Genomic DNA, 23,902 nt, shown 5'->3' with positions numbered 1-23,902 from the left:
GGGTCGCTACGGAAAGTAGACAGGTCCCTTCACAGTTTCCCTGATTACACAGGTACCCAGAGTAGGGAGGTACCAGCTGTAGGTAGGTCCCTGTTTAGATAGATGCCCTTTGTAGATTGTTAATCCCAATATGTAGCCCCTTATTAGTAGGAGCTACTCCCTGTAGTTAGGTCCACCTGTACATAGTTTCAGCCCCCCATATACAGTAGTAATATGTAGCAGCCCCCCATATACAGTAGTAATATGTAGCAGCCCCCATAGATAGGAATATGTAGCAGCCCCCATAGGTAGGAATATGTAGCAGTCCCCCTATACAGTAGTAATATGTAGCAGCCCCCCATAGGTAGGAATATGTAGCAGCCCCCCTTAGGTAGGAATATGTAGCAGCCCCCCTTAGGTAGGAATATGTAGCAGCCCCCCTTAGGTAGGGATATGTAGCAGCCCCCCTTACGTAGAAATATGTAGCAGCTCCCCTTACGTAGGAATATGTAGCAGCTCCCCGTACGTAGGAATATGTAGCAGCCCCCCGTACGTAGGAATATGTAGCAGCCCCCCGTACGTAGGAATATGTAGCAGCCCCCCTTAGGTAGGAATATGTAGTAGCCCCCCTTAAGTAGGAATATGTAGCAAGCCCCCCTTAGGTAGGAATATGTAGCCCCCTTAGGTAACAATAGAAAAAAAAATACATTTATCTGGCTCCCACGCGATCCACTGCCTCTTCTCTTCTGTCTTCTTCTCCAGTCTGTGCTCTGGTGCATGATGATGACGTCATTCATGTGCTGGAGCACAGCAGATGGAAGCCCAGGCTTCTTGTCGGCACCTGCATAATGTGGGTGGTCCACGAGAGTGATTGACAGGGTGAGGAGCCAATGGCTCATCGCTCTGTCAATCAGCCGAGCCCAAGCACCGTATTGAACTATAGGCGCGTCTGTAAGACACGCTTATAGTTTAATGCGTCCTGGACCGGCCATGGAAGCAGGTGACTGCTGTGTAGACAGCGGTCCCCTGCTTCTGTGCTGCGCCAGCTGCACGGGGGTGCAGCGGGGGCCCGGGCCCCTTACTGGAGTACTGACTGTACCCCCCTGACAGCGGCCCTGGCAGGATATGACATTAACAGGAAGTTCTTTAAGTTAAAGGGGTATTCTAATCTGGCTGATTACCTTCTGCTGTCAACTCACACTCCCTGGTGGATGGGGGTTGGGGTCAAAGTCAAGTCATCTGCCTCTTTGTCCTAATCTAAAAGCACTATGCCTATATATTAACAAGCAGAAGAAAAGAATGCAGTATTAATCAATCTTGTAGATATTTTTGCCGTCACACCCCCACCCATAGACTTGCATTGAGGGGACAGGGCCTGACGTCACACAAGGGCAGAGCTATGATGTCACGCTACACACTCAGAGCCTCCAGCGCTGGGAAGAGCTCACAAAGGTAGGTGCGCAATGACAGATTGCGGGGGTCCCCAGTGGTAGGAACCCCGTGATCAGACATCTTATCCCCTATCCTTTGGATAGGGATAAGATGTATTGGGGCCGGAGTACCCCTTTTAACTGTAAAGAGGTGACAACATTAAATCTTGAACCCCTTTAGGCTATGTTCACATGGTGGAATGGTGGAAACTTTCTGCTGCAGAAATTCTGCCATGTGCACAGTGGAGAAGAATCCCATTGAAATGGACACTGTCAGATTCAAAACTTTATTATACGTAGTACATCTTGGCAAAACATTTACCTTTCTAAAATAGTTCATAAGAAATAATGTTTTCCTTTTTAGAAAACACTAGGGGTCTCCATACCATCCAGAACATAATCCTGTCAGGCTGCAGCATCATCTTTGTCCAAGCTGAAGCACAGGCATGGACAAAGTCCAGTAAGTGAGGGTAGGACTAGCACTCCTCTGTGCTCCCTCCTGTCCTATCAGACTGAAGCATGAAAACAGAGAGCAGAGGGTTACAGAGCAATCTGCAGAGATTGAATAAAGAGACCCAGTACAGCACAGCAGACTCAGGGAGGAAGCGGAGTCATGCAGAGTGATGACACGCCCTCTCCAAAGCACAGAATGATAAACCAAGTGAGCAACAGAACAGATAAAAGGTATTTGTGAATGAAATATATGTGCTAGACGCATAAAAAATATGTACATGACTAGGATTAGGCACTGAGGAACATATAACTTTTGTGGCATATGACATGTACTGGTTAAGATAATAAACAGCACAAGGTTCTTACTATTTAAAATGTTAAAGTGTAGAAGTACACTTATCACAGATTATGCAGACTTCTGTAGTATACAAATGAGAAACTAAAAAAGAGAAAAAAAGTTTGAGCACATCTGCTGCAGGTACTTCCAACAAAGCTATAAGACTTCAAATACGGAAAGATAAAAAGGCTCAGCAGACATAACTTTGAGCAATTTGGAAAGAAAACTAGAGGGTTAAGAGCTTTACAAGAAATAATAAAAAAGGGAAGGCAATTGAGGTAAGGTGTGATCACACGTGTGTTGCAATTTCAGTTTTTTTCTTCAGCTATCAGTGCAGAAACCCAAGACCCAGCAGATTCCACTGACTGATTGACTCATAATGGGGTCTGTCAGATTTCATTGTAGTGGCCTCTGTTTTGATGGGAAGGATACTGCTGCATACTGAGCTACTCTTCCCATCAAGGGAGAAGAAAACAGCATCACAGCTTAGAAGTTTGTTTTTCTTATCTGCCTCTGTGCAGCACCTTTGTTTTGATGTGGCAAAAGAACAGAAAATATGGCTCTTGGAATACTCCACCACAAAACTTTTTTTTTCAGGAAATTTGCATTACTATACTTAAACAGCACACTACAGGGTGGGCCATTTATATGGATACACATTAATAAAATGGGAATGGTTGATGATATTAACTTCCTGTTTGTGGCACATTAGTATATGTGAGGGGGGAAACTTTACAAGATGGGTGTTGACCATGGCGGCCATTTTGAATCCAACTTTTGTTTTTTTCAATAGAAAGAGGGTCATGTGATACATCAAACCTATTAAGAATTTCACAAGAAAAACAATGATGTGCTTGGTTTTAACGTAACTTTATTCTTTCATGAGTTATTTACAAGTTTCTGACCACTTATAAAATGTGTTCAATGTGCTGCCCATTGTGTTGGATTGTCAATGCAACCTTCTTCTCCCACTCTTCACACACTGATAGCAACACCGCAGGAGAAATGCTAGCACAGGCTTCCAGTATCTGTATACACTGCTATATACTACTATATACACCACAGGAGAAATGCTAGCACAGGCTTCCAGTATCTGTATACACTGCTATATACACTGCAGGAGAAATGCTAGCACAGGCTTCCAGTATCTGTAGTTTCAGGTGCTGCACATCTCGTATCTTCACAGCATAGACAATTTCCTTCAGATGACCCCAAAGATAAAAGTCTAAGGGGGTCAGATCGGGAGACCTTGGGGGCCATTCAACTGGCCCACGACAACCAATCCACTTTCCAGGAAAGTGTTTATCTAGGAATGCTCAGACCTGACACCCATAATGTGGTGGGGAACCATCTTGCTGGAAAAACTCAGGGAACGTGCCAGCTTCAGTTCATAAAGAGGGAAACACATCATCATGTAGAAATTTCGCATATCCAGTGGCCTTGAGGTTTCCATTGATGAAGAATGGCCCCACTATCTTTGTACCCCATATACCACACCAGACCATCAATTTTTGTGTTCAAACAGTCTTGGAGGGATCTATTCAATGTGGGTTAGTGTCAGACCAATAGCGGTGGTTTTGTTTGTTAACTTCACCGTTAACATTAAAGTTTGCCTCATCACTGAACAACATCTTCTGCGTAAACTGAGGGTCCTGTTCCAATTTTTGTTTTGCCCATTCTGCAGCACCAGAAGCTACGGATACTGGAAGCCTGTGCTAGCATTTCTCCTGCGGTGTTGCTATCAGTGTGTGAAGAGTGGGAGAAGAAGGTTGCATTGACAATCAAACACAATGGGCAGCACATTGAACACATGTTATAAGTGGTCAGAAACTTGTAAATAACTCATGAAAGAATAAAGTTATGTTAAAACCAAGCACATCATTGTTTTTCTTGTGAAATTCCCAATAAGTTTGATATGTCACATGACTCTTTTCCTATTAAAAAAAACAAAAGTTGGATTCAAAATGGCCGACTTCAAAATGACCGCCATGGTCACCACCCATCTTGAAAAGTTTCCCCCCCTCACATATACTAATGTGCCACAAACAGGAAGTTAATCACCAACCATTCCCATTTTATTAAGGTGTATCCATATAAATGGCCCACCCTGTATTTATGCCGCAAGTTAAAAGGTGTTAATGTAAAAAAAAAAAAAAAAACAACAATGGCAGATTTGTTATTTTCTGCCTTTCTCCCTCTAAAAATGTTATTAAAAAGGATTCGACTTCAAGTTACAAGTTACCCCATCCCTTGTGCAACTCACACCTTAAAATACGAGCCTTTATACAGCAAAATCCTGATCTTACAACTCTCCCCACATGCACTGGTGCCCTACAAGGTACCTTCTAACCCATATCTAGGACAACCCTCCTCCTAGTGATATCACATCTGCCACTGTGATGTCATGCCTGAGGCCTTATCACCACAAACAGAGTCTTAAAGGGGACACACTGCATCTACCAATGGCCCACCTTAGCTCTTGGATGCAGATGTCAATGGTGTTCATGAGCAGCAGATCAAGGGTTTAATAAAAAGTTCTTATACCCCCCGTCACTGCCTGTCTCCTCTCATATCAAACATCAGCACTTCTTTAGGGATGTTATGTACGAAACCATCAAGCAGTGTCACCGACATTAACCATTAAGATATATCATCAATATAATATAAATATACATCAATATGATAAACCATTAAAGGACAACTGCAGCGCTAGCAAATTAGGGCCCAAATGTAATAATAACACAAGTTATATAAGTTTCTAAATGGGATCCATTACCTGGCTGGTCCCGTTTCTCCGCTATGTCGCCACCGGAAGTCATCCCCTGGTCACTTAACGCACGTAGCGTCGACCTATTATTCTCTATGGAGCTGCCATCTTGGTCGACGCTACGTCACAAATGCCCATAATGCGCCGGGGGATTGCTTCACTCCCCCTGCAAAGTTTTCCAAAGCTAGAGCGGGGAGGAGCGAGGGCAGAGGCCAAGATCCCACGTCTGCAGGACATAAGCCACGCCCCTTGGGATCGGAAATCTCACCCTCCGCTCTTACATTACACAAGAAGCAGGGGGAGAGCGGGGACGTATACAGCTCTGTACACAGCTCCATCCCCCGTACACAGCTCCATTCCCCGCACACAGCTCCATCCCCTCCCCCTGCTCTGTCTCCCCAGGACCTCATCTACCACGTGGAGGCTGCAAGTTTGCACGGGGAAAACACAGAGCGGGGGAGGGGAGAGAGGACGTCCGTGCAGAGCTCCTTCACCTCCATAATGATGTGTGAGGAGGACAGACTGCACTGCACGGGGCTGAGGATTTCTGTGTGTGAAGGAGACACAGACTGCAGGGGAATAAATATCATACTGGGGATGATTTCTATTTATATATATGTATGTGTGTGTGTGTGTGTGTGTGTGTGTGTGTGTGTGGCGGGGGGGGGGGGGGGGGGGGGGGGGAAGACTCCTGAATGACACATGCTGGGAGTTGTAGTCCCTGTTATGTGTGTGTATGCCAGTGTTTCCCAACCAGGGAATGCTGGGAGTAGTAGTTTTGCAACATCTGTAGGCACCCTGGTTTTAAACACTGGTGCATGAACTACAACCCCCAGGAGACTACAGAGATACAATATAGGTGTTGGTGAACTACAACTCCCAGGAGACTACAGAGATACAATAGAGGTGTTGGTGAACTACAACTCCCAGGAGACTACAGAGATACAATAGAGGTGTTGGTGAACTACAACCCCCAGGAGACTACAGAGACAATATAGGTGTTGGTGAACTACAACTCCCAGGAGACTACGAAGATACAATATAGGTGTTGGTGAACTACAACTCCCAGGAGACTACTGAGATACAATAGAGATGTTGGTGAACTACAACCCCCAGGAGACTACTAAGATACAATATAGGTGTTGGTGAACTACAACTCCCAGGAGACTACAGAGATACAATAGAGGTGTTGGTGACCTACAACCCCCATGAGACTACAGAGGCAGCATTCTGGTGTTATACCACAGACTGAAGACTCACTGAATGACACACGCTGGGAGTTGTAGTCCCTTTTGTGTGTGTATGCCAGTGCATCCCAACCAGGGCTGAGTTATATTAGTGTGCTGTGTATAACTGCACAGGCTGTGTATTATATATATATATATATATATATATATATATATATATATATTAGTGTGTTGTGTGTGTATATATATATATATATATATATATATATACATACATACACACACACAGCCGGCACAGGACGTAAATATACGATACCACATGTTTATTATTTTTTTTATTTACACTTTAATTTTTTTTTATGGGAAAAGGGGGGCGATTCAAACTTTTATTAGGGAAGGGGTTAAATGACCTTTATTAACACTTTTTTTTTGCAGTGTTATAGGTCCCATAGGGACCTATAACTCTGCACACACTGATCTTTTACACAGATCACAGGCGTGTATTAACACGCCTGTGATCAGTGTTATCGGCGCTTGACTGCTCCTGCCTGGATCTCAGGCACGGAGCAGTCATTCGCCGATCGGACACCGAGGAGGCAGGTAAGGGCCCTCCCGGTGTCCTGTAAGCTGTTCGGGACTCCGCGATTTCACAGCGGCGGTCCCGAACAGCTCGACTGACTAGCCCGGATACTTTCACTTTCGCTTTAGAAGCAGCGGTCAGCTTTGACCGCCCTTCTAAAGGGTTAATACCGCACATTGGCGCGATCGGCGATGTGTGGTATTAGCCGCGGGTCCCGGCCGTTGATGAGCGCCGGGACCGACGCGATGTGATGCGGGGTCGCAGCGCGACTCCGCTTCATATCGCGTGAGCCGGCGCAGGACGTAAATATACGTCCTGCGTCGTTAAGGGGTTAAGATGTCAACACCACAAATCTCCTCCATATCAGAACATTGTTTTCTCCCCCTTTCACCTGCAGCACATACTCCTTACTGTCACCTACAACAGTTGCACATGAGCCCTTCTGTTCTCTCTCCTGGACTTTTTTCAATACTGTCAGTAGCAACTAATCAGCAACCAATGAGCGTGATATTAGGGCTGGGCGGTATGACCAAATGTGTGTATCACAGTATTTTTTCAACTTTTGGAGGTTCCACGGTATATAACGGTATTTCCTAGCCCCCCCATATTAATTATCAGCCCACATCCCCATCAGGGTAAAAGCTCACATATCACCCGCATGCGCTGCCCTCCTCGTCCTGTTTGTTGCAGCCGCCGGCGCTGACACTCTATACTGTGCGCTGTATCCCTATGCCCGCACCTACATCGACCTTACGCTGGGGACGGGAACGTCGGACAGCTGTCAGCCTATCACCGGCCGCAGTGATGTTCTGCCTCGTGCGGTAATAGGCTGAGCCCACTGTCATGTAAGAAGCCGGCTTGTTACATGACAGTGCGCTCAACCTATCACCGGCCGAGGTGGAACATCGCTGTGGCCGGTGATAGGCTGACGGCTCTCCGACGTTCCCATCCCCAGGAAACAAATGAGGCCGGTACCGGACCAACGGGAGGTGAGTTAAAGTTTATTTTGTTTATTTTTTGCAGCCTGGGCATAGGGATACCGCACAGTATAGAGCAGTGGTCTCCAACCTGCAGACCTCCAGATGTCGAAAAACTACAACTCCCAGCATGCCCGGACAGCCAACGGCTGTCCGGGCATGCTGGGAGTTGTAGTTTTGCAACATCTAGAGGTCCATAGGTTGGAGACCACTGGTATAGAGTGTCAGCGCCGGCGGCCGCAACAAACAGGACGAGGAGGGCAGCGCATGCGGGTGGCATGTGAGTAGTACCCTGATGGGGACAGCGCAGCGCTAATAATTAATTAAGGGGGGGGCAGAACAGCGCTCGCAGGTCACATAGGATTAGTTCCCCGATGTGGGGACAGCACAGCGCAGCACTGGGCTTATTCATTCATTCCCGAGGGGGAGGGATCAAACCGGTATTGCAGTATGGGTTAAAATTCATATTTTGCAGTACAAAAATGATGGTATTCGGTATGAATCGGTATACCGTCCAGCCCTACATGATATTATTTTAACCACTGGCCACTTTAGATGTGTGCCACACAATAAACTTTACTTTTCCTTTCATATCCAATCATTTACAAATAAACACCAAGGCGCGCCATACAAAGCTAGCGAATAAGAACGAGAACACTAGAAGCAGCTTCTTCTGTCCGATACTCAATAGTACTTTGTAGAGATATCAGGAGTAGTTGCAAATAGAAGACAAAATATGAATCTTTACATTATAAAATCTAGTCCTAGTTTCGTCCCCGTATTTTGCAATGTGTGAATAAGGCCTGATACTTGTATTGGGTGTTTCATGTATTAATAAGGTGGGCTGTAGCCTGTAATGAGGTGAAAAAAAGATGGATGCTCATTTTATATCACTATGATATTAATCTAGTGACAATAACTGTAAGAGATCCATCAACAGCAGCTTTTTGACTTACTTCCAGACAACAACGGATTGTTTATGCTCAGAGTAAGGCTATAGACCAGTGATGGAGAACCTTTTTGAGCCCGAGTGCCCAAACTGTAATGCACGCCAACTTTTTTTTCCCTCAAATAGAAATCATCCCCAGTCTGTGATGTCCCCTTCCCCCTTATCCCCAGCCCGTGCAGTATGTCCCCTTCACACATAGAAATCATCTCCAGTCTGTGATGTCCCCCCCCTTATCCCCAGTCCGTGCTGTATGTCCCCCTTCACACATAGAAATCATCCCCAGTCTGTGATGTCCTGCCCCCCCCTTATCCCCAGCCTGTGCAGTATGTCCCCTTCACACATAGAATTCATCCCCAGTCTGTGATGTCCTGCCCCCCCCTTATCCCCAGCCTGTGCAGTATGTCCCCCTTCACACATAGAAATCATCCCCAGCCTGTGATGTCCTGTCCCCCCCTTATCCCCAGTCTGTGCTGTATGTCCCCCTTCACACATAGAAATCATCCCCAGTCTGTGATGTCCCCCCCTTATCCCCAGTCCGTGCTGTATGTCCCCCTTCACACATAGAATTCATCCCCAGTCTGTGATGTCCTGTCCCCCCCCCTTATCCCCAGCCTGTGCAGTATGTCCCCCTTCACACATAGAAATCATCCCCAGCCTGTGATGTCCTATCCCCCCCCCTTATCCCCAGCCTGTGCAGTATGTCCCCCTTCACACATAGAAATCATCCCCAGTTTGTGATGCCCCCCCCTTATCCCCAGTCTGTGCTGTATGTCCCCCTTCACACATAGAAATCATCCCCAGTCTGTGATGTCCTGTCCCCCCCTTATCCCCAGTCTGTGCAGTATGTCCCCCTTCACACACAGAAATCATCCCCAGTTTGTGATGTCCCCCCCCCTTATCCCCAGTCCGTGCAGTATGTCCCCCTTTACACATAGAAATCATCCCCAATCTGTGATGTCCCCCCCCCTTATCCCCAGTCCGTGCAGTATGTCCCCCTTCACACATAGAAATCATCCCCAGTTTGTGATGCCCCCCCCCTTATCCCAGTCTGTGCTGTATGTCCCCCTTCACACATAGAAATCATCCCCAGTCTGTGATGTCCTGTCCCCCCCCTTATCCCCAGTCTGTGCAGTATGTCCCCCTTCACACATAGAAATCATCCCCAGTTTGTGATGCCCCCCCCTTATCCCAGTCCGTGCAGTATGTTTCCCTTTTACACATAGAAATCATCCCCAGTCTGTGATGTCCCCCCCCCCTTATCCCCAGTCCGTGCAGTATGCCCCCCTTTACACATAGAAATCATCCCCAGTCTGTGATGTCCCCCCCCCCTTATCCCCAGTACGTGCAGTATGTCCCCCTTCACACATAGAAATCATCCCCAGTCTGGCTTCTTTTTGCTGTGGAAACTTGTGTCCTCTGAAGGCAGAGCACTGCCTTCTCTCTGCCATGCAGACCTGTGTCCTCCGGGAGGGGGAGATGAAGGCGTGGCTGGGGGCGTGGCTTCTTTCTCCTGTGCAGACCTGTGTCCTCTGCTCTGCCTTCGCTCCCCCTAGCTCTAGCTTCGGAAACCTTCAGAGAGCCGAGGGGAGGAGCAGTCGCAAGTCTGCACGGGTCGCATGGTGAACTATGGCTGCGTGCCTACAGAGGGGGCTCGGCGTGCCAAAGGTTCGCCATCACTGCTATAGACCAATGTTCTTCAGCCAGTGTGTCTCCAGCTGTTGCAAAACTACAACTCAATGCATCCGAAACTACAACTTCCGGACAGCCTTTGGCAGCAGCTGGGGGCACACTGGTTGTGAAACAATGCCCTAGACACGCACCTTTTCTATGGGCCCATACTTCCAGAGGTTTTTCCTTATAGATTATAGAGCTATGCTACCCTAGAAGAATTGCTTTATTAATGGGTAAAGGGGAACTCTGGTACTTAACAACTTATCCCCTTTCCACAGGAGGGGATAAGTGTCTGATCTGCTGCCCGGTTCCCCAGTTCTACCCATGCATAGAGCGGCCTCCAGGCCGTGCACGGAGCGGTGGTCGATCCCCCCCTCCATGCTTCTCTATGGGAGAGCCAAAGAAAAAAAAAGGAAAATAAAATAAGAAAAGTACATTTCTGACCTTTGCATTCTGAACCAGTGCATCTGACAGATCTTCTATTTCATCTTCACTGCTGAAAACACTCTCAAAGTCTTGGTATGACCAGCTATCAAACAGGACACGTGGTACTGAAATATAATGATATATAATTACTTGGTGAATCAAGCCTAGGTGTAAACAAGGAAAAATTAACTTTAATTCTTAAATCTAGTAAAAATCGAGGCTTTTTGGGGATCTGACAGGGTTTCTATAACATCAGAAATCAATCAAGTGTAAAATAGTGAAGAAAGGAAAAAAGAGCAGGAGAAAGGGATAAGAAGTAGGAGGGGGATGCAGCTGCAGGATCTTGCTCAGAGTTCAGTGAAGCTGAACTTTTAGGCTATATATACAGATTGCTGAATTAATGAATGTGTAGAATTTATGTGTACTCAAAACACAAAATTCTGCAGAAATTCAAGCCCCATTGATTTCAATGGGATTTTGCTGTGAAGTTTGCCAAAATATAAGACCGATCTCATATTTCTGTGGAATGCGGAATCCCATTGAAATGAATGTAAATTATGGTGGAATTTTTATCTGAATTCTTCCGTGGAATTCCACACAATTTTTGCACTTTCGTTTTTTCCTCCTCACCTTTTAAAAATCATAACCCTTTCAATTTTGCACCTTAAAATCCATATGATGGCTTATTTTTTGCGCCATCAATTTTACTTTGCAATGACATCAGTCATTTTACCCAAAAATCTACAGCAAATCAGAAAAAAAAATCATTGTGCGACAAAATGGAAGAAAAAACGCCATTTCGTAACTTTATTCTGTAGGTCCATACAGTTAAAATGATACCCTACTCATATAGGTTTGATTTTGTCTAGAGATGAGCGAACTTACAGTAAATTCGATTCGTCACGAACTTCTCGGCTCGGCAGTTGATGACTTTTCCTGCATAAATGAGTTCAGCTTTCAGGTGCTCCGGTGGGCTGGAAAAGGTGGATACAGTCCTAGAAGATTCTTTCCTAAGAATGTATCCACCTTTTCCAGCCCACCGGAGCACCTGAAAGCTGAACTAATTTACGCAGGAAAAGTCATCAACTGCCGAGCCAAGAAGTTCATGACGAATCGAATTTACTGTAAGTTCGCTCATCTCTAATTTTGTCGTACTTCTGAAAAAAATAACTACATGCTGGAAACTTTATACATTTAAAATTGTCATCTTCTGACCCCTATAACCTTTTTATTTTTCCACGTATGGGGCGGTATGAGGGCTCATTTTTTGCACCGTGATCTTTAGCAGTACCATTTTTGTTTTGATCGGACTTTTTGATGGCTTTTTATAAATTTTTTTATTGTATAAAAAGTGACCAAAAATACGCTATTTTGGACTTTAGAATTTTTTTCGCATACGTCATTGACCATGTGGTTTAATTAACAATATATTTTTATAGTTTGGACATTTACGCACGCGGCGATACCACATGTTTATTTTTATTTACACAGTTTTTTTTTTTTTTAATGGGAAAAGGGGGGTGATTCAAACTTGTATTAGGGAAAGGGTTAAATGATCTTTATTAACTTTTTTTTGCAATGCTATAGCTCTCATAGGGGCCTATAACATGCAGTACATTGATTCAATACCCTGATCACTGCCATTGCATTCAATGGCAGGGATCAGTGTTATCGGCGGTTGACTGCTCAAGCCTGGATTTCAGACTTGGAGCAATCAATCGACGATCGGACGCGCAGGAGACAGGAGAGGGGACCTCCTGGTGTGTCCTAGCTGATTGGGACATCGCAATTTTATCGCGATGGTCCCGATCAGCCCAACTGAGCCGGGATGCTTTTACTTTCACTTTTAGACGCGGCGATCAACTTTGATCGCCACTTCTAAAGAGATAATGCCGGACACCAGCCCGATCGGTGATGTCCGGCATTAGCATGGGTCCTGGTTGATTATAGGTTCATAAACGTCCCTATGCGCTAAGGGGTTACAAGACTGACGTGTTTTGGCAATTAGGCTGCTTTCACACTATGAAGTTCACCCGTTAATAAACGGCCGTTATAATGTATTGTTAACGGACGTTTAATAACTGGTGAAGTAACTGATGCTAACGGCTGAATAATGTCTGTCCAAATAACGGGCATAATCATCCGTTAAGACCCGTTATAACATCCGTCATGTACGGACGTTTTTACACCTCTGCCTACAGACTCCCACAGCAAGGACTACTACTCCCATCATGGAACAGACTTTTTTCCATGATGGAAGTAGTAGTTCTCCAGCTGCGGGAATCTGCTGGTGGCTGGGGAGGTTACATTAGTGCTTTACTACTACCCCCATCATGGAACAGACTCTGTTTCATGATGGGGGTTGTAGTACAGGGCTGAGGGATTGATCGCACGGGCCTCACTTCTGACACCTGATCCGATCAGAAGTTATTAAGCAGGGGAGCGGGCGGCATGCTCCGCAGCCCTGCGATGTACACAATGTATTTTTTACTTTCATTTTTAAATTCCCCGCTGGGAGCCCTGAATGGTCGGTACTGAGAAGCCATTCAGGAATCCCAGCGGGGTTTTTAAAATGGACAATGTGAGGGGACATATGTATATTAAAAGTGTTGTTGGGGGGCATAGAGAATATATATCTAGCCCCCCAGCGCATTAATAAAAATATGACCGCCACCAGCACGTTTATATATCTCTATACCCCCCACCAGCGCATAATGTGACCCCGCTAGCGCATCTAAATTTTCCATTGCAGCGCCATATGTGAATGGTATATCAGAATGCATCCAGCAGCCGCCGGCAAGATGATCCTGATAGATATACTATTTATTCATAGCGCGGCGGCTGCATTTGTATATAGAAGCGCTGTGGGGGGCAGATAACCCTATATGTCTGCCCCCCAGGACATCTATATACACATGCAGATGCCGGCGCTAAAAATGAATAGTATATCTGTCCGCATCATCAGCCGGGTGGCTGCTGGATGTGCTGCTGACAGATATACTTGTCACATATAGCGCATTTATGCAGCGCTATATGTGATATCTGTCAGCAGCGCATCCAGCAGCCGCCCGGCAGATGATGCTGACAGATATACTATTCATTCATAGTGCATTGGCTGCATATGTATATAGAAGCGCTGTGGGGGGCAGATAATGCTATATGTCTTCCCCCCAGCACATCTACATACATATGCAGCCGTCGGCACTATGAATAACTAGTTTATTTATCAGGATCATCTGGCCGGCGGCTGCTGCATCCGTTCTGATAGATACAGTGGGGATCAAATGTTTGGGCACCCCAGGTAAAAATTTGTATTAATGTGCATAAAGAAGCCAAGGAAAGATGGAAAAATCTCCAAAAGGCATCAAATTACAGATTAGACATTCTTATAATATGTCAACAAAAGTTAGATTTTATTTCCATCATTTACACTTTCAAAATCACAGAAAACAAAAAAAATGGCATCTGCAAAAGTTTGGGCACCCTGCAGAATTTATAGCATGCACTGCCCCCTTTGCAAAGCTGAGACCTGCCAGTGTCATGGATTGTTCTCAATCATCATCTGGGAAGACCAGGTGATGTCAATCTCAAAGGTTTTAAATGCCCAGACTCATCTGACCATGCCCCAACAATCAGCACCATAGGTTATTCTAAGCAGTTGTCTAGAAATCTGAAACTGAAAATAGTTGACGCTCACAAAGCTGGAGAAGGCTATAAGAAGATGGCAAAATGTTTTCAGATGTCAATATCCTCTGTTCGGAATGTAATTAAGAAATGGCAGTCATCAGGAACTGTGGAAGTTAAAGCAAGATCTGGAAGACCAAGAAAATATCAGACAGAACAGCTCGCAGGATTCTGAGAAAAACAATTCCAAACCCATGTTTGACTGCACAATCCCTCCAGAAAGATCTGGCAGACACTGGAGTTGTGGTACACTATTCCACTATAAAGAGATACTTGTACAAATATGGTCCTTATGGAAGAGTCATCAGAAGAAAACCTCTTCTACGTCCTCATCACAAAAATCAGCGTTTGAACTTTGCAAATGAACATAGAGACAAGCCTGATGCATTTTGGAAACAAGTTCTGTGGACCGATGAGGTTAAAATTGAACTTTTTGTCCGGAATGAGCAAAGGTACGTTTGGAGAAGGGGAACAGAATTTAATGAAAATAACCTTGTCCAACTGTTAAGCATGGGGTGGATCAATCATGCTTTGGGGTTGTATTGCAGCCAGTGGCACAGGGAACATCTCATGAGTAGAAGGAAAAATGGATTCAATACAATTTCAGCAAATGTTGGATGCTAACTTGATGCCATCTGTGAAAAAGCTGAAGTTAAAGAGGGAATGGCTTCTACAAATGGATAATTATCCTAAACACACCTCGAAATCCACAGGGGATTACATCAAGAGGCGTAAACTGAAGGTTTTGCCATGGCCTTCACAATCTCCTGATTGTGACCTCAAAATCTCCTGACCTCAAAATCTATGGATAGACCTTAAAAGAGCAGCGGGTGACAAACAGCCCAGAAATCTCAAAGAACTGGAAGACTTTTGTAAGGAAGAATGGGCAAAGATACCTCAAACAAGAATGGAAAGACTCTTGGCTGGCTACAAAAAGCGTTTACAAGCTGTGATACTTGCCAAAGGAGGCAGTTAAAGATATTAACTCTAGAGGGTGCACAAACTTTTGCAAACGCCATTTTTTGTTTTCTGTTATTTTGAAAGTGTAAATGATGGAAATAAAATCTAACTTTTGTTGACATATAATGTCTAATCTGTAATTTGATGCCTTTTGGAGATTTTTCCATCTTTCCTTGGCTTCTTTATGCACATTAATACAAATTTTTACCTGGGGTGCCCAAAATTTTGATCCCCACTGTATACCATTCACGTATAGCGCTGCAATAGAAAATTAAGACAAATGCGCCAGTGGGGTCACATTATGCGCTGGCAGGGGGTATAGATGTATACATATAAATGCGCTGGCGGGGTCATATTTTTATTAATGCGCTGGCAGGGGTCATATTTTTATAAATGCGCCGGTGGGAGGCATATTATAAATGCGCTGGGGGGCTAGATATATAGCGCTCTATGCCCCCCCTGCAGCGATATATATCTTGCCATCCCCCCCACCCCACAACACTTTTAATAGTGAAGGAAGGAGAGCGAGAAGAGGGAACGTGTAGGGCAGGACAAAGCCCGACCACGGAATTACTAAGGCGTCCGCGGCAAGAGCCAGGGGGTCCCTGGTCTTTGACACAAACTTCGGAACTTTCCGGTTGTGTCGAGACGCGAAGAGATCCACGTCCGGGGTCCCCCCGAGGTCGCAGACCTGCGCGAACACCTCCGGAAGAAGAGACCACTCTCTGGGGTCAGCAAAGGACCGACTGAGGAAATCCGCTTCCCAATTGAGAACTCCAGGAATGTGAATCGCCGAAATGGCTGGAACCACTCGTTCTGCCCAGAGGAGGATCTTTGACACCTCAGACATGGCCGCTGAGCTGCGAGTGCCGCCCTGCCGATTGATGTATGCCACAGCCGTGGCATTGTCCGACTGGACACGGACTGGACAGGGTGACCCAGAAGCCGGGACTCCCAATGCTTCAGACACAGATAAATCGCCCTCAGTTCCAGAATGTTTATGGAAAGAAGGGCTACTTGGGGAGGCCGGAGGCCATGAACCGTCTGATTCCTGAAAACACCCCCCCAGCCCAACAGGCTGGCGTCTGTCGTGACCACCTGCCAGTGGAGGGGGAGGAACGAACGCCCCTGAAGAAGAAGAGGGGAGCTGAGCCACCAGCGCAGAGACCGCCGAGTCCGGAGTAGAAGAAGAATCCTGAGATCGAGAGGGGACCTGTCCCATCGTGCAAGAATCGCCAGCTGAAGAGGACGGTAATGAAACTGGGCAAAGGGTACAGCCTCCATGGCTGCCACCATCCGACCCAGGACTTCCATGCAAGTACGGATGGAGACCGGGGATGGTGTCCGGAGGGAGTGGACTCCCGACAAGAGGGCCAGACGTTTGTCCGGCGGAAGGCGAATCCGAGCAGAGGCAGAGTCGAACTGAAGCCCCAAGAAGACCAGAGACTGGGTGGGGGAGAGAACTGACTTGTCTCGGTTGACCATCCACCCGAAGCGACATAAGGTCTGAAGAGTGAGGTTCACATTCTCCAGAGCCTGGGCTCTGGTGGGGGCTTTGATGAGAAGGTCGTCCAAGTAGGGTATCACTGAGACCCCTCTTGACCGTAAAAGAGCTATCACAGGCGCCAGAACCTTGGTAAAGGCTAGTGGCGCTGTAGCCAGACCAAAGGGGAGAGCCACAAATTGATAATGACCTTTCGGAACCGCAAAGCGGAGGTGCCGCTGGTGTCCGGGAAAAATTGGAACGTGGAGGTAGGCATCCTTGATGTCCACCGAGGAAAGAAACTCCGGGTGGGGGCGTCCCTTCATGCAGAAGTGGGCTTGCGGTTTGCCGATTGGTGTCCGACCTCCACGATGGACGGGTCTTAAAAAAGGGAACCTTCTTGTCCCGTCGAGGCACCTGGTTGGACCCTTTAGAGGGGCCAGACGTCCGAAAGGACCGAAAGGAAGAAGACTTCCTACGGGAAGCAGTGCTAGATTTGTTTTGAGGTAATAAAGAGCTCTTGCCCCCTGTCGCCTCAGAGATAATCTCAACCAGGTGCTTGCCAAAAAGACGGGAACTAGTAAAAGGAATCTCGGTGAGAGACTTCTTAGATGCAGCGTCAGCGTTCCAAGTTTTAAGCCAAATGGAACGACGGAGGGCCACTAAATTACCGGTGGCATAGGCAGCGCAGCGGGCTGAGTGCAAGGAAGCAGAACACAGGAAATCTCCAGCTTTGGAACATTGGAGGGCCAGAGTAGACAAGTTTTTCCAGGGGAGAACCTGAAAGAATGCCCTGACAGAGTTGGGACTGCCACACCGAGAGGGCCTTAGACACCCAGGTGGAGGCAAAGACAGGGAGGGAGCAGGGAAGAACCCGCTGCTTCAAAGGCATACTTCGCCAACAACTCAACCTTTTTGTCTGCAGGATCCTTGAAGGCCACTGCATCCCCCAGCGGCAAAGTAGTAGCTTTAGAGAGGCGGGAAACGGAAGGATCCACCGACTGAGAGGAAGTCACTTTGGAATCAAGGTCCTTGGCTAAAGGATATCGCGCTAGGACTTTCTTCAGTCCCTGAAACTTCTTCTCAGGGTGCTTCCAGGCAGATTCTAGAATGGCCTCAAATTCAGCGTGAGAGCTGAACACTTTGGGTGCCGGACGGGCACGATGAAAGGATACTTCTGGAGCTGTGTCCGAAGTTCCTGGGTCCTCTAGGTTAAAGGGGTCTCTTATGGCCATAACCAATGAGTTCACCATGTCCACTGAGTCCGAACGGTCCTCCGAATCGGATGTCGAATCGGAACCCTCGGCCGCTAGCTCTCCATGAGAGTGCGAACGAGTGGAGGTGGCCCTGGAAGAGGGGGACTCCGACCTGATACGAGGTTCAGGAGAGCCAGAGCGGCGACCTCGGGAACGTCCTCTAGAAGAGTGACGCGTGTGGCCTGAAGCAGTGGTCGGGCGAGACCTGCGAGAGGAACTCCCATGCCTACCAGTAGACTCCTGGGAAGAGTCAGAGGAGGCACCCCTATCACGCTTATGCAAAGCGTCAGGTGAAGGGGAACGGGACCTTCTAGAGGGAAGGTGAAGGGTAGACCTCTCCAAGGCAGTCACCACAGAACAGGAGACCTGTGCCAAGTCGGATATAGACTGGGAGAGGGAGGAAACCCAGGCTGGAGGGGCGGCCGAACCCACCAGGTCTGAAGGGGCACTTGGGTTAGAAACAGCAGGGGGGTCTGGGGGAGCAGTGGAGCAGCCCGGACAAATGGGTTCAGCAGAACCTGACATTTTTGCAGAGCAGCTTTTACAAGCGTAATGGGTAACTAATATTCCCGGAATCTGCTTGGAGAGAGGAACAGTTCTGGGCACGGACATAGTTAAAAAATGAACAGTCTCACCCAGAGTCTGTGTCCCGAGGCAGCTGCTGTGAGGAGAACTCTGCACCGTGCTGAGGGAGAGAGAAAAAAACGCCAGCCAATAGGAGGAAGAGGCCGGGTCAGAGCCAGGAGCTCTGTGATTGGCCCCTGCACGGCCCCAACGCGTGCACAGTGCTAATTGGGGCCCTTTTCGCGCTGCTGAGGCACTTATGCGGCCAGGTGGGCGGAGCTAACGTCTGCCGGACCGATGAAGATGAACTGCGAGACTCCTGTAATGTCGCCCGCTCCGAACCCCGAGCGCACACGCCGCCTGTAGCGAGTCCTGTGCGCCCGGGAACGGAGCAGGCGAAGTGCCGTCAGCAGCCGCGGCTGCCGAAGTGAATGGCGCAAGCCGCCCGCAGCCTGCAGCGTGTACAGTAACACACACGCCTCTAATAAAGTGCCCGTATAGACAAAACACTGCCCCAAGCTCCACTGCCCCCCCATATAATAAAAAATTACTCCCCCTGCAGGGAAAAGTATTCCCCCGGCCAGTCCAGCCTCTGTAGGATAGGGCCAAAAAAAACAGAGGGTCTCCAGCTGTTGCAACACCTAGAAAGAAAAAGATACTCACCTATGCTGAAGAACTTACCTAAGGAAGTCTTCAGACTGTAGTCTTCAGTCAGCATTTTCACCTCCGGCAAGCCAAGCTCATAGCGAGGCGAACAGGGAGGTAGGGGGACCCGGATACTTGAGGTACAACCCCAAGAGCTGACCGTTGGCGAGAGGGGGTTAACAGTACATCCAAGATGTCTGCCACCTCTCGCAATGGGGAAACAGTGAATATTGCGTTCCTGAGTCCCCACCTGAAAACAGAAATAAAATAAACCTAATAAAATAAAAAAAATATGAGACTTGGTCTGGAGAAAACCAGACCATGTCCACCTCCTTAAGACACAAAGCAAAAACTGAATTGCTCAGTGGCCTGGAGGCGGGTATATCCTGCTGGGAGGAGCCGACTTTTTGGTTACCATAGTGTCAACCTCCTAGAGACAGCAGCATATACCCTATAGTCTGTGTCCCCCAATGGAGCTGATAGAGAATTGGCCATTCCAAATAAATTATATAATGATTCACAAATACAATGGGGGAGATTTATCAAAACCTGTCCAGAGGAAAAGTTGCCCAGTTGCCCATAGTAACCAATCAGCTCACTTTCATTTTTACCAAGGCCTCTGCAAAATGAAAGAAGCGATCTGATTGGTTGCTATGGGCAACTTTTCCCTTGCACAGGTTTTGATAAATCTCCCCCAATATGTCTACTTTATGATTGCATCATAAAGTTGACATGTTTTTACTTTTTGAAGACATTAGAGGGCTTCAAAGTATAGCAGCAATTTTCTAAATTTTCACGAAAAATTCAAAATCTGAATTTTTCAGGGACCAGTTAAGTTTGAAGTGGATCTGAGGGGCCTTTCTGTGAGAAATACGGTACCCCACAAATGACCCCATTATAGAAACTGCACCCCTCAAAGTATTCAAAATTACATTCAGAAAGTTTGTTAACCCTTTAGGTGTCTCACAGGAACAGCAGCAAAATGGAGGAGAAAAATGAAGATCAGCAATTTTTACACTAACATGTTCATGTAGCTCCATTTATTTATTTTTTTTTACAAGGGTTATAAGGAGAAAAAGTCCCGCAAAATTTGTAGCCCAATTTCTCTCGAGTAAGGAAATACCTCATATGTTGACGCAAATTGCTCTGCGGGCTCGCAACATGGCTCAAAAGGGAAAGAGTAACTGTGGGATTTTGGAGGGCGAATTTTGCTGAAATGGTTTTTGGGGGCATGTTGCATTTAGGAAGCCCCCATGGTGCCAGAAAAGCAAAAAAAAAAAAAAAAAAACACATGGCACATTATTTGGGAAACTACACCCCTCCAGTAACTCAACAAGGGGTGTAGTGAGCCTTAAAGGGGCACTCCGGTGAAAACCTTTTTTTTTTTTTTTTTTTTTTTTTTTTAAATCAACTGGTGCCATCAACTGGTGCCATATTACAAATTACTTCTATTAAAAAATCTTAATCCTTCCTGTACTTATTAGCTGCTGAATACTACAGTGGAAATTCTTTTCCGTTTGAAACATAGAGCTGTCTGCTGACATCACGAGCACAGTGCTCTCTGCTGACATCTCTATTTTAGGAACTGTCCAGAACAGCATATGTTTGCTATGGGGATTTCCTTTTACTCTGGACAGTTCCTAAAATGGACAGAGATGTCAGCAGGCAGCATTGTGTTTCAAATGGAAAAGAATTTCCACTGTAGTATTCAGCAGCTAATAAGTACAGGAAGGATTAAGATTTTTTAATAGAAGTAATTTACAAATCTGTTTAACTTTCTGGCACCAGTTGATTAAAAAACAAAAAGGTTTTCGCCGGAGTACCCCTTTAACACCTCACAGGTGTTTGACAGGTTTTAATTTTAATTTTAACACTAAAATGATGGTGTTACTCCAAATTTTTTTTTTCACATGGGTTAATAGGAGAAAATGGACCCCAAAATTTGAAGCCCAAATTCTCCCGAGTCAGGAAATACCCCATATGTGGACGTAAAGTTCTCTGCTGGCACACTACAAGTCTCAGAAGAGAAGGAGCACTATTGGGCTTTTGTAGAGAGAATTTGATTGGAATAGAAGTCGGGTGCCATGTGCATTTACAAAGCCCCCCGTGGTGCCAGAACAGTGGACCCCCACACACACACACACACACACACACACACACACACACACACACACACACACGTGACCCTATTTCTGAAACTACACCTCTCACAGAATGTAACTAAATTTAAATTTTTCATTTTCATGGACCACTGTTCAAAAAATCTGTCAGACACCTGTGGGGTGTAAATGCTCACTGCACCCCTTATTACATTCTGTGAGGGGTGTAGTTTCCAAAATGGGGTCACATGTGGGGGGGGCACTGTTCTGGCACCATGGGGGCTTTGTAAATTTCAATTCAATTTGACATGTGGCAGAGAACAGAACAGAGCCACCTAGTGGCCGTTTTTTCAATCACATTAAAAACATATTTAACAGCAAGTTAATAGCAAAGTGTCTAATAATTACATAATAATATTTACAAATTTAGTTTGGTGCCAGGTACTCATTAAATAAAAAAGACATATAGAAACTTACCAATCTGTGTGCTCTTAGAATTCTTTTTTATGTCTTTTATCCATCCTATAAGAAAAACAACATTATGAAATATAGGCATCCACCATCAGATACGCACTCAGAAGTGATGGCCTGCTCAGTCTATCATCATATGGACATAATTGTTTGAAATATAAAGAATTAGTCCAGCCTGAATTCTAAAGGGGTTATCCCTTATGACATTTGTGTTATTATTTCTTAAAGGGATATTCTCAATTCAAAGACATAGTATATCGTGAAAGATGCTTCATGAGTGGTGGATATCAGACCATCACTGATCATGGGAATGAAGGGGTGTAGTGCTGTGTATTTCATGTACAATAGGGCTATCAGACACCCATCTGTACAAGGAACTACAGCCAGTCATACTGCAGTTCCCTGCATAGCTGGGTGGTTGGGTGCTGCTGTACTGCAGTTACATGTGTAAGTATGTAAAGAGAACACTGCATATTTTACTGAAATAAGAATAAATGGGATAAGGAGGGATACAAACAAAATGGTAAGGGGAAACACATACAATAGACTTGAAAAAGCACAACAGCTCTGGATGACTACACATGATAGCAACTCTACAGGAAGAGCTGTAAAGGTAAAGTGCAGTGACAAAATAAAATGTGTAAAAGCATTCCATATAGTCTCTAAAACAAAGGCCGTTTGTTCTGTACTGCACAAATACAAAATCAAAGCCAAACAGAAAAACCTTAACAAAAAATTGCAGTGGTAACAAGAGGGGAAACCAACAAAAAAGGAGATTCGATCAAACACCTTGACATCAGGGCCATCAAAGGTACTAACATAAAAGAGAGAGATAGTAACATAGTAACATATATGGACATTTATCAACGGGTTTAGTCAGGTTTTCTTTACTATAATTGTCGCAAAATTGTCGCAACTGCGACTACACGATTTTTGTGCGACATTTTGACTGGAAAGCGAGAAAAGCAAGTTTTCCAAAAATTAACTACGTAGTAATAATTTTAAAATGGACTACGGATAGTCAGGTATTTATTAACTGCGACAGTCGCAACTGCGCAAAAAAAAGTCGCAACAGCGTTAAAAATTTACTAAATTTACTCCAGCTCAAACATGGAGCAGAAAAAGCTACTACCAAAGCAAAAAAGGAAAAATTGCTTACGTGAAAGAAAATTATCAATGGGCTGAAACCAGTTGATAAATACGTCACACATAAGAAAAAAAAAAGTAAGGAAAAAAGTACTAAAAAAAAGAATATATAAGCAAACATTGATAAATGTCCCTCATAGTTCATAAGGTTAAAAAAAGACCAGAGACCATCAAGTACAACCTATATCCCTAATGAGTCCCTACTGAGTTGATCCAGAGGAAGGCAAAAAACCCTCATACTAGAGGTATAAATTCCTTCCCGACTCCAAGGATACCTATGCTTATCAAACAGGGTGTAGGGTGGAGTAAGCAGGTGAAGAAACAACCTCCATGCAGGGCCTCCAGATTTGGTGGAACCTGGTTGACCACGTACTTCCATCCTCTGCAGGTGGAGAATTTCACTGAGCCATTTCATGACAGTAGGAGCATGAATGCACATTCAAAGTCTGGGAATTACAGATCATTTTGTAATTGTGCGCCACTAATCCTCATTACAAGATCATCGACCTTCTGCCAAAAGGGTTGCAGAACCAAACAGCCCCATCAGGTATGTGACATAGTGCCTCTAGCTCGGTCACATCTCCAGCATCAGAGACACGGGGGGAGATTTATCATAACATGTGCAGAGAAAGAGTGGTGCAGTTGCCCATAGCAACCAATCAGATTTCTCAGGGGCCTTTATAAAAATGAAAGCAGCAATCTGATTGGTTGCTATGGGCAACTGCACCACTCTTCCTCAGCACAGATTTTGATAAATCCTCCTCCTATGCATCTAGTAGAAGGAACTCACTAATGCTCCAATTAAATTTGGGTTTAGATCGGACAGGGATAGAGAGGG

The 23,902-nt window shown here is 45.7% G+C and overlaps 1 protein-coding gene across 5 annotated transcripts in view; it reads right to left on the bottom strand.

The window, feature by feature from the left end:
* Positions 1 to 23,902, bottom strand: part of CHID1 (chitinase domain containing 1) — a 723,738-nt gene that overhangs the window by 624,612 nt on the left and 75,224 nt on the right. For all 5 annotated transcript variants that reach the window (XR_008845294.1, XM_056526912.1, XM_056526913.1 and 2 more), the window contains exons 5-6: positions 21,925 to 21,969; positions 10,775 to 10,881 (exon numbers count right to left, since the gene is read on the bottom strand). Coding sequence is in view for 4 of the 5 variants with exons in the window: in XM_056526912.1 (XP_056382887.1) it covers positions 10,775 to 10,881; positions 21,925 to 21,969 (152 nt within the window). In the remaining variant the exon portion in view is untranslated. The remainder of the gene's footprint in view (positions 1 to 10,774; positions 10,882 to 21,924; positions 21,970 to 23,902) is intronic.

Source organism: Hyla sarda, chromosome 6, assembly GCF_029499605.1.
Source record: "Hyla sarda isolate aHylSar1 chromosome 6, aHylSar1.hap1, whole genome shotgun sequence".
Taxonomy (NCBI): domain Eukaryota; kingdom Metazoa; phylum Chordata; class Amphibia; order Anura; family Hylidae; genus Hyla; species Hyla sarda.
Note: the sequence above shows the minus strand (reverse complement) of the source record. Positions and strands in the feature narration are given on the sequence as shown.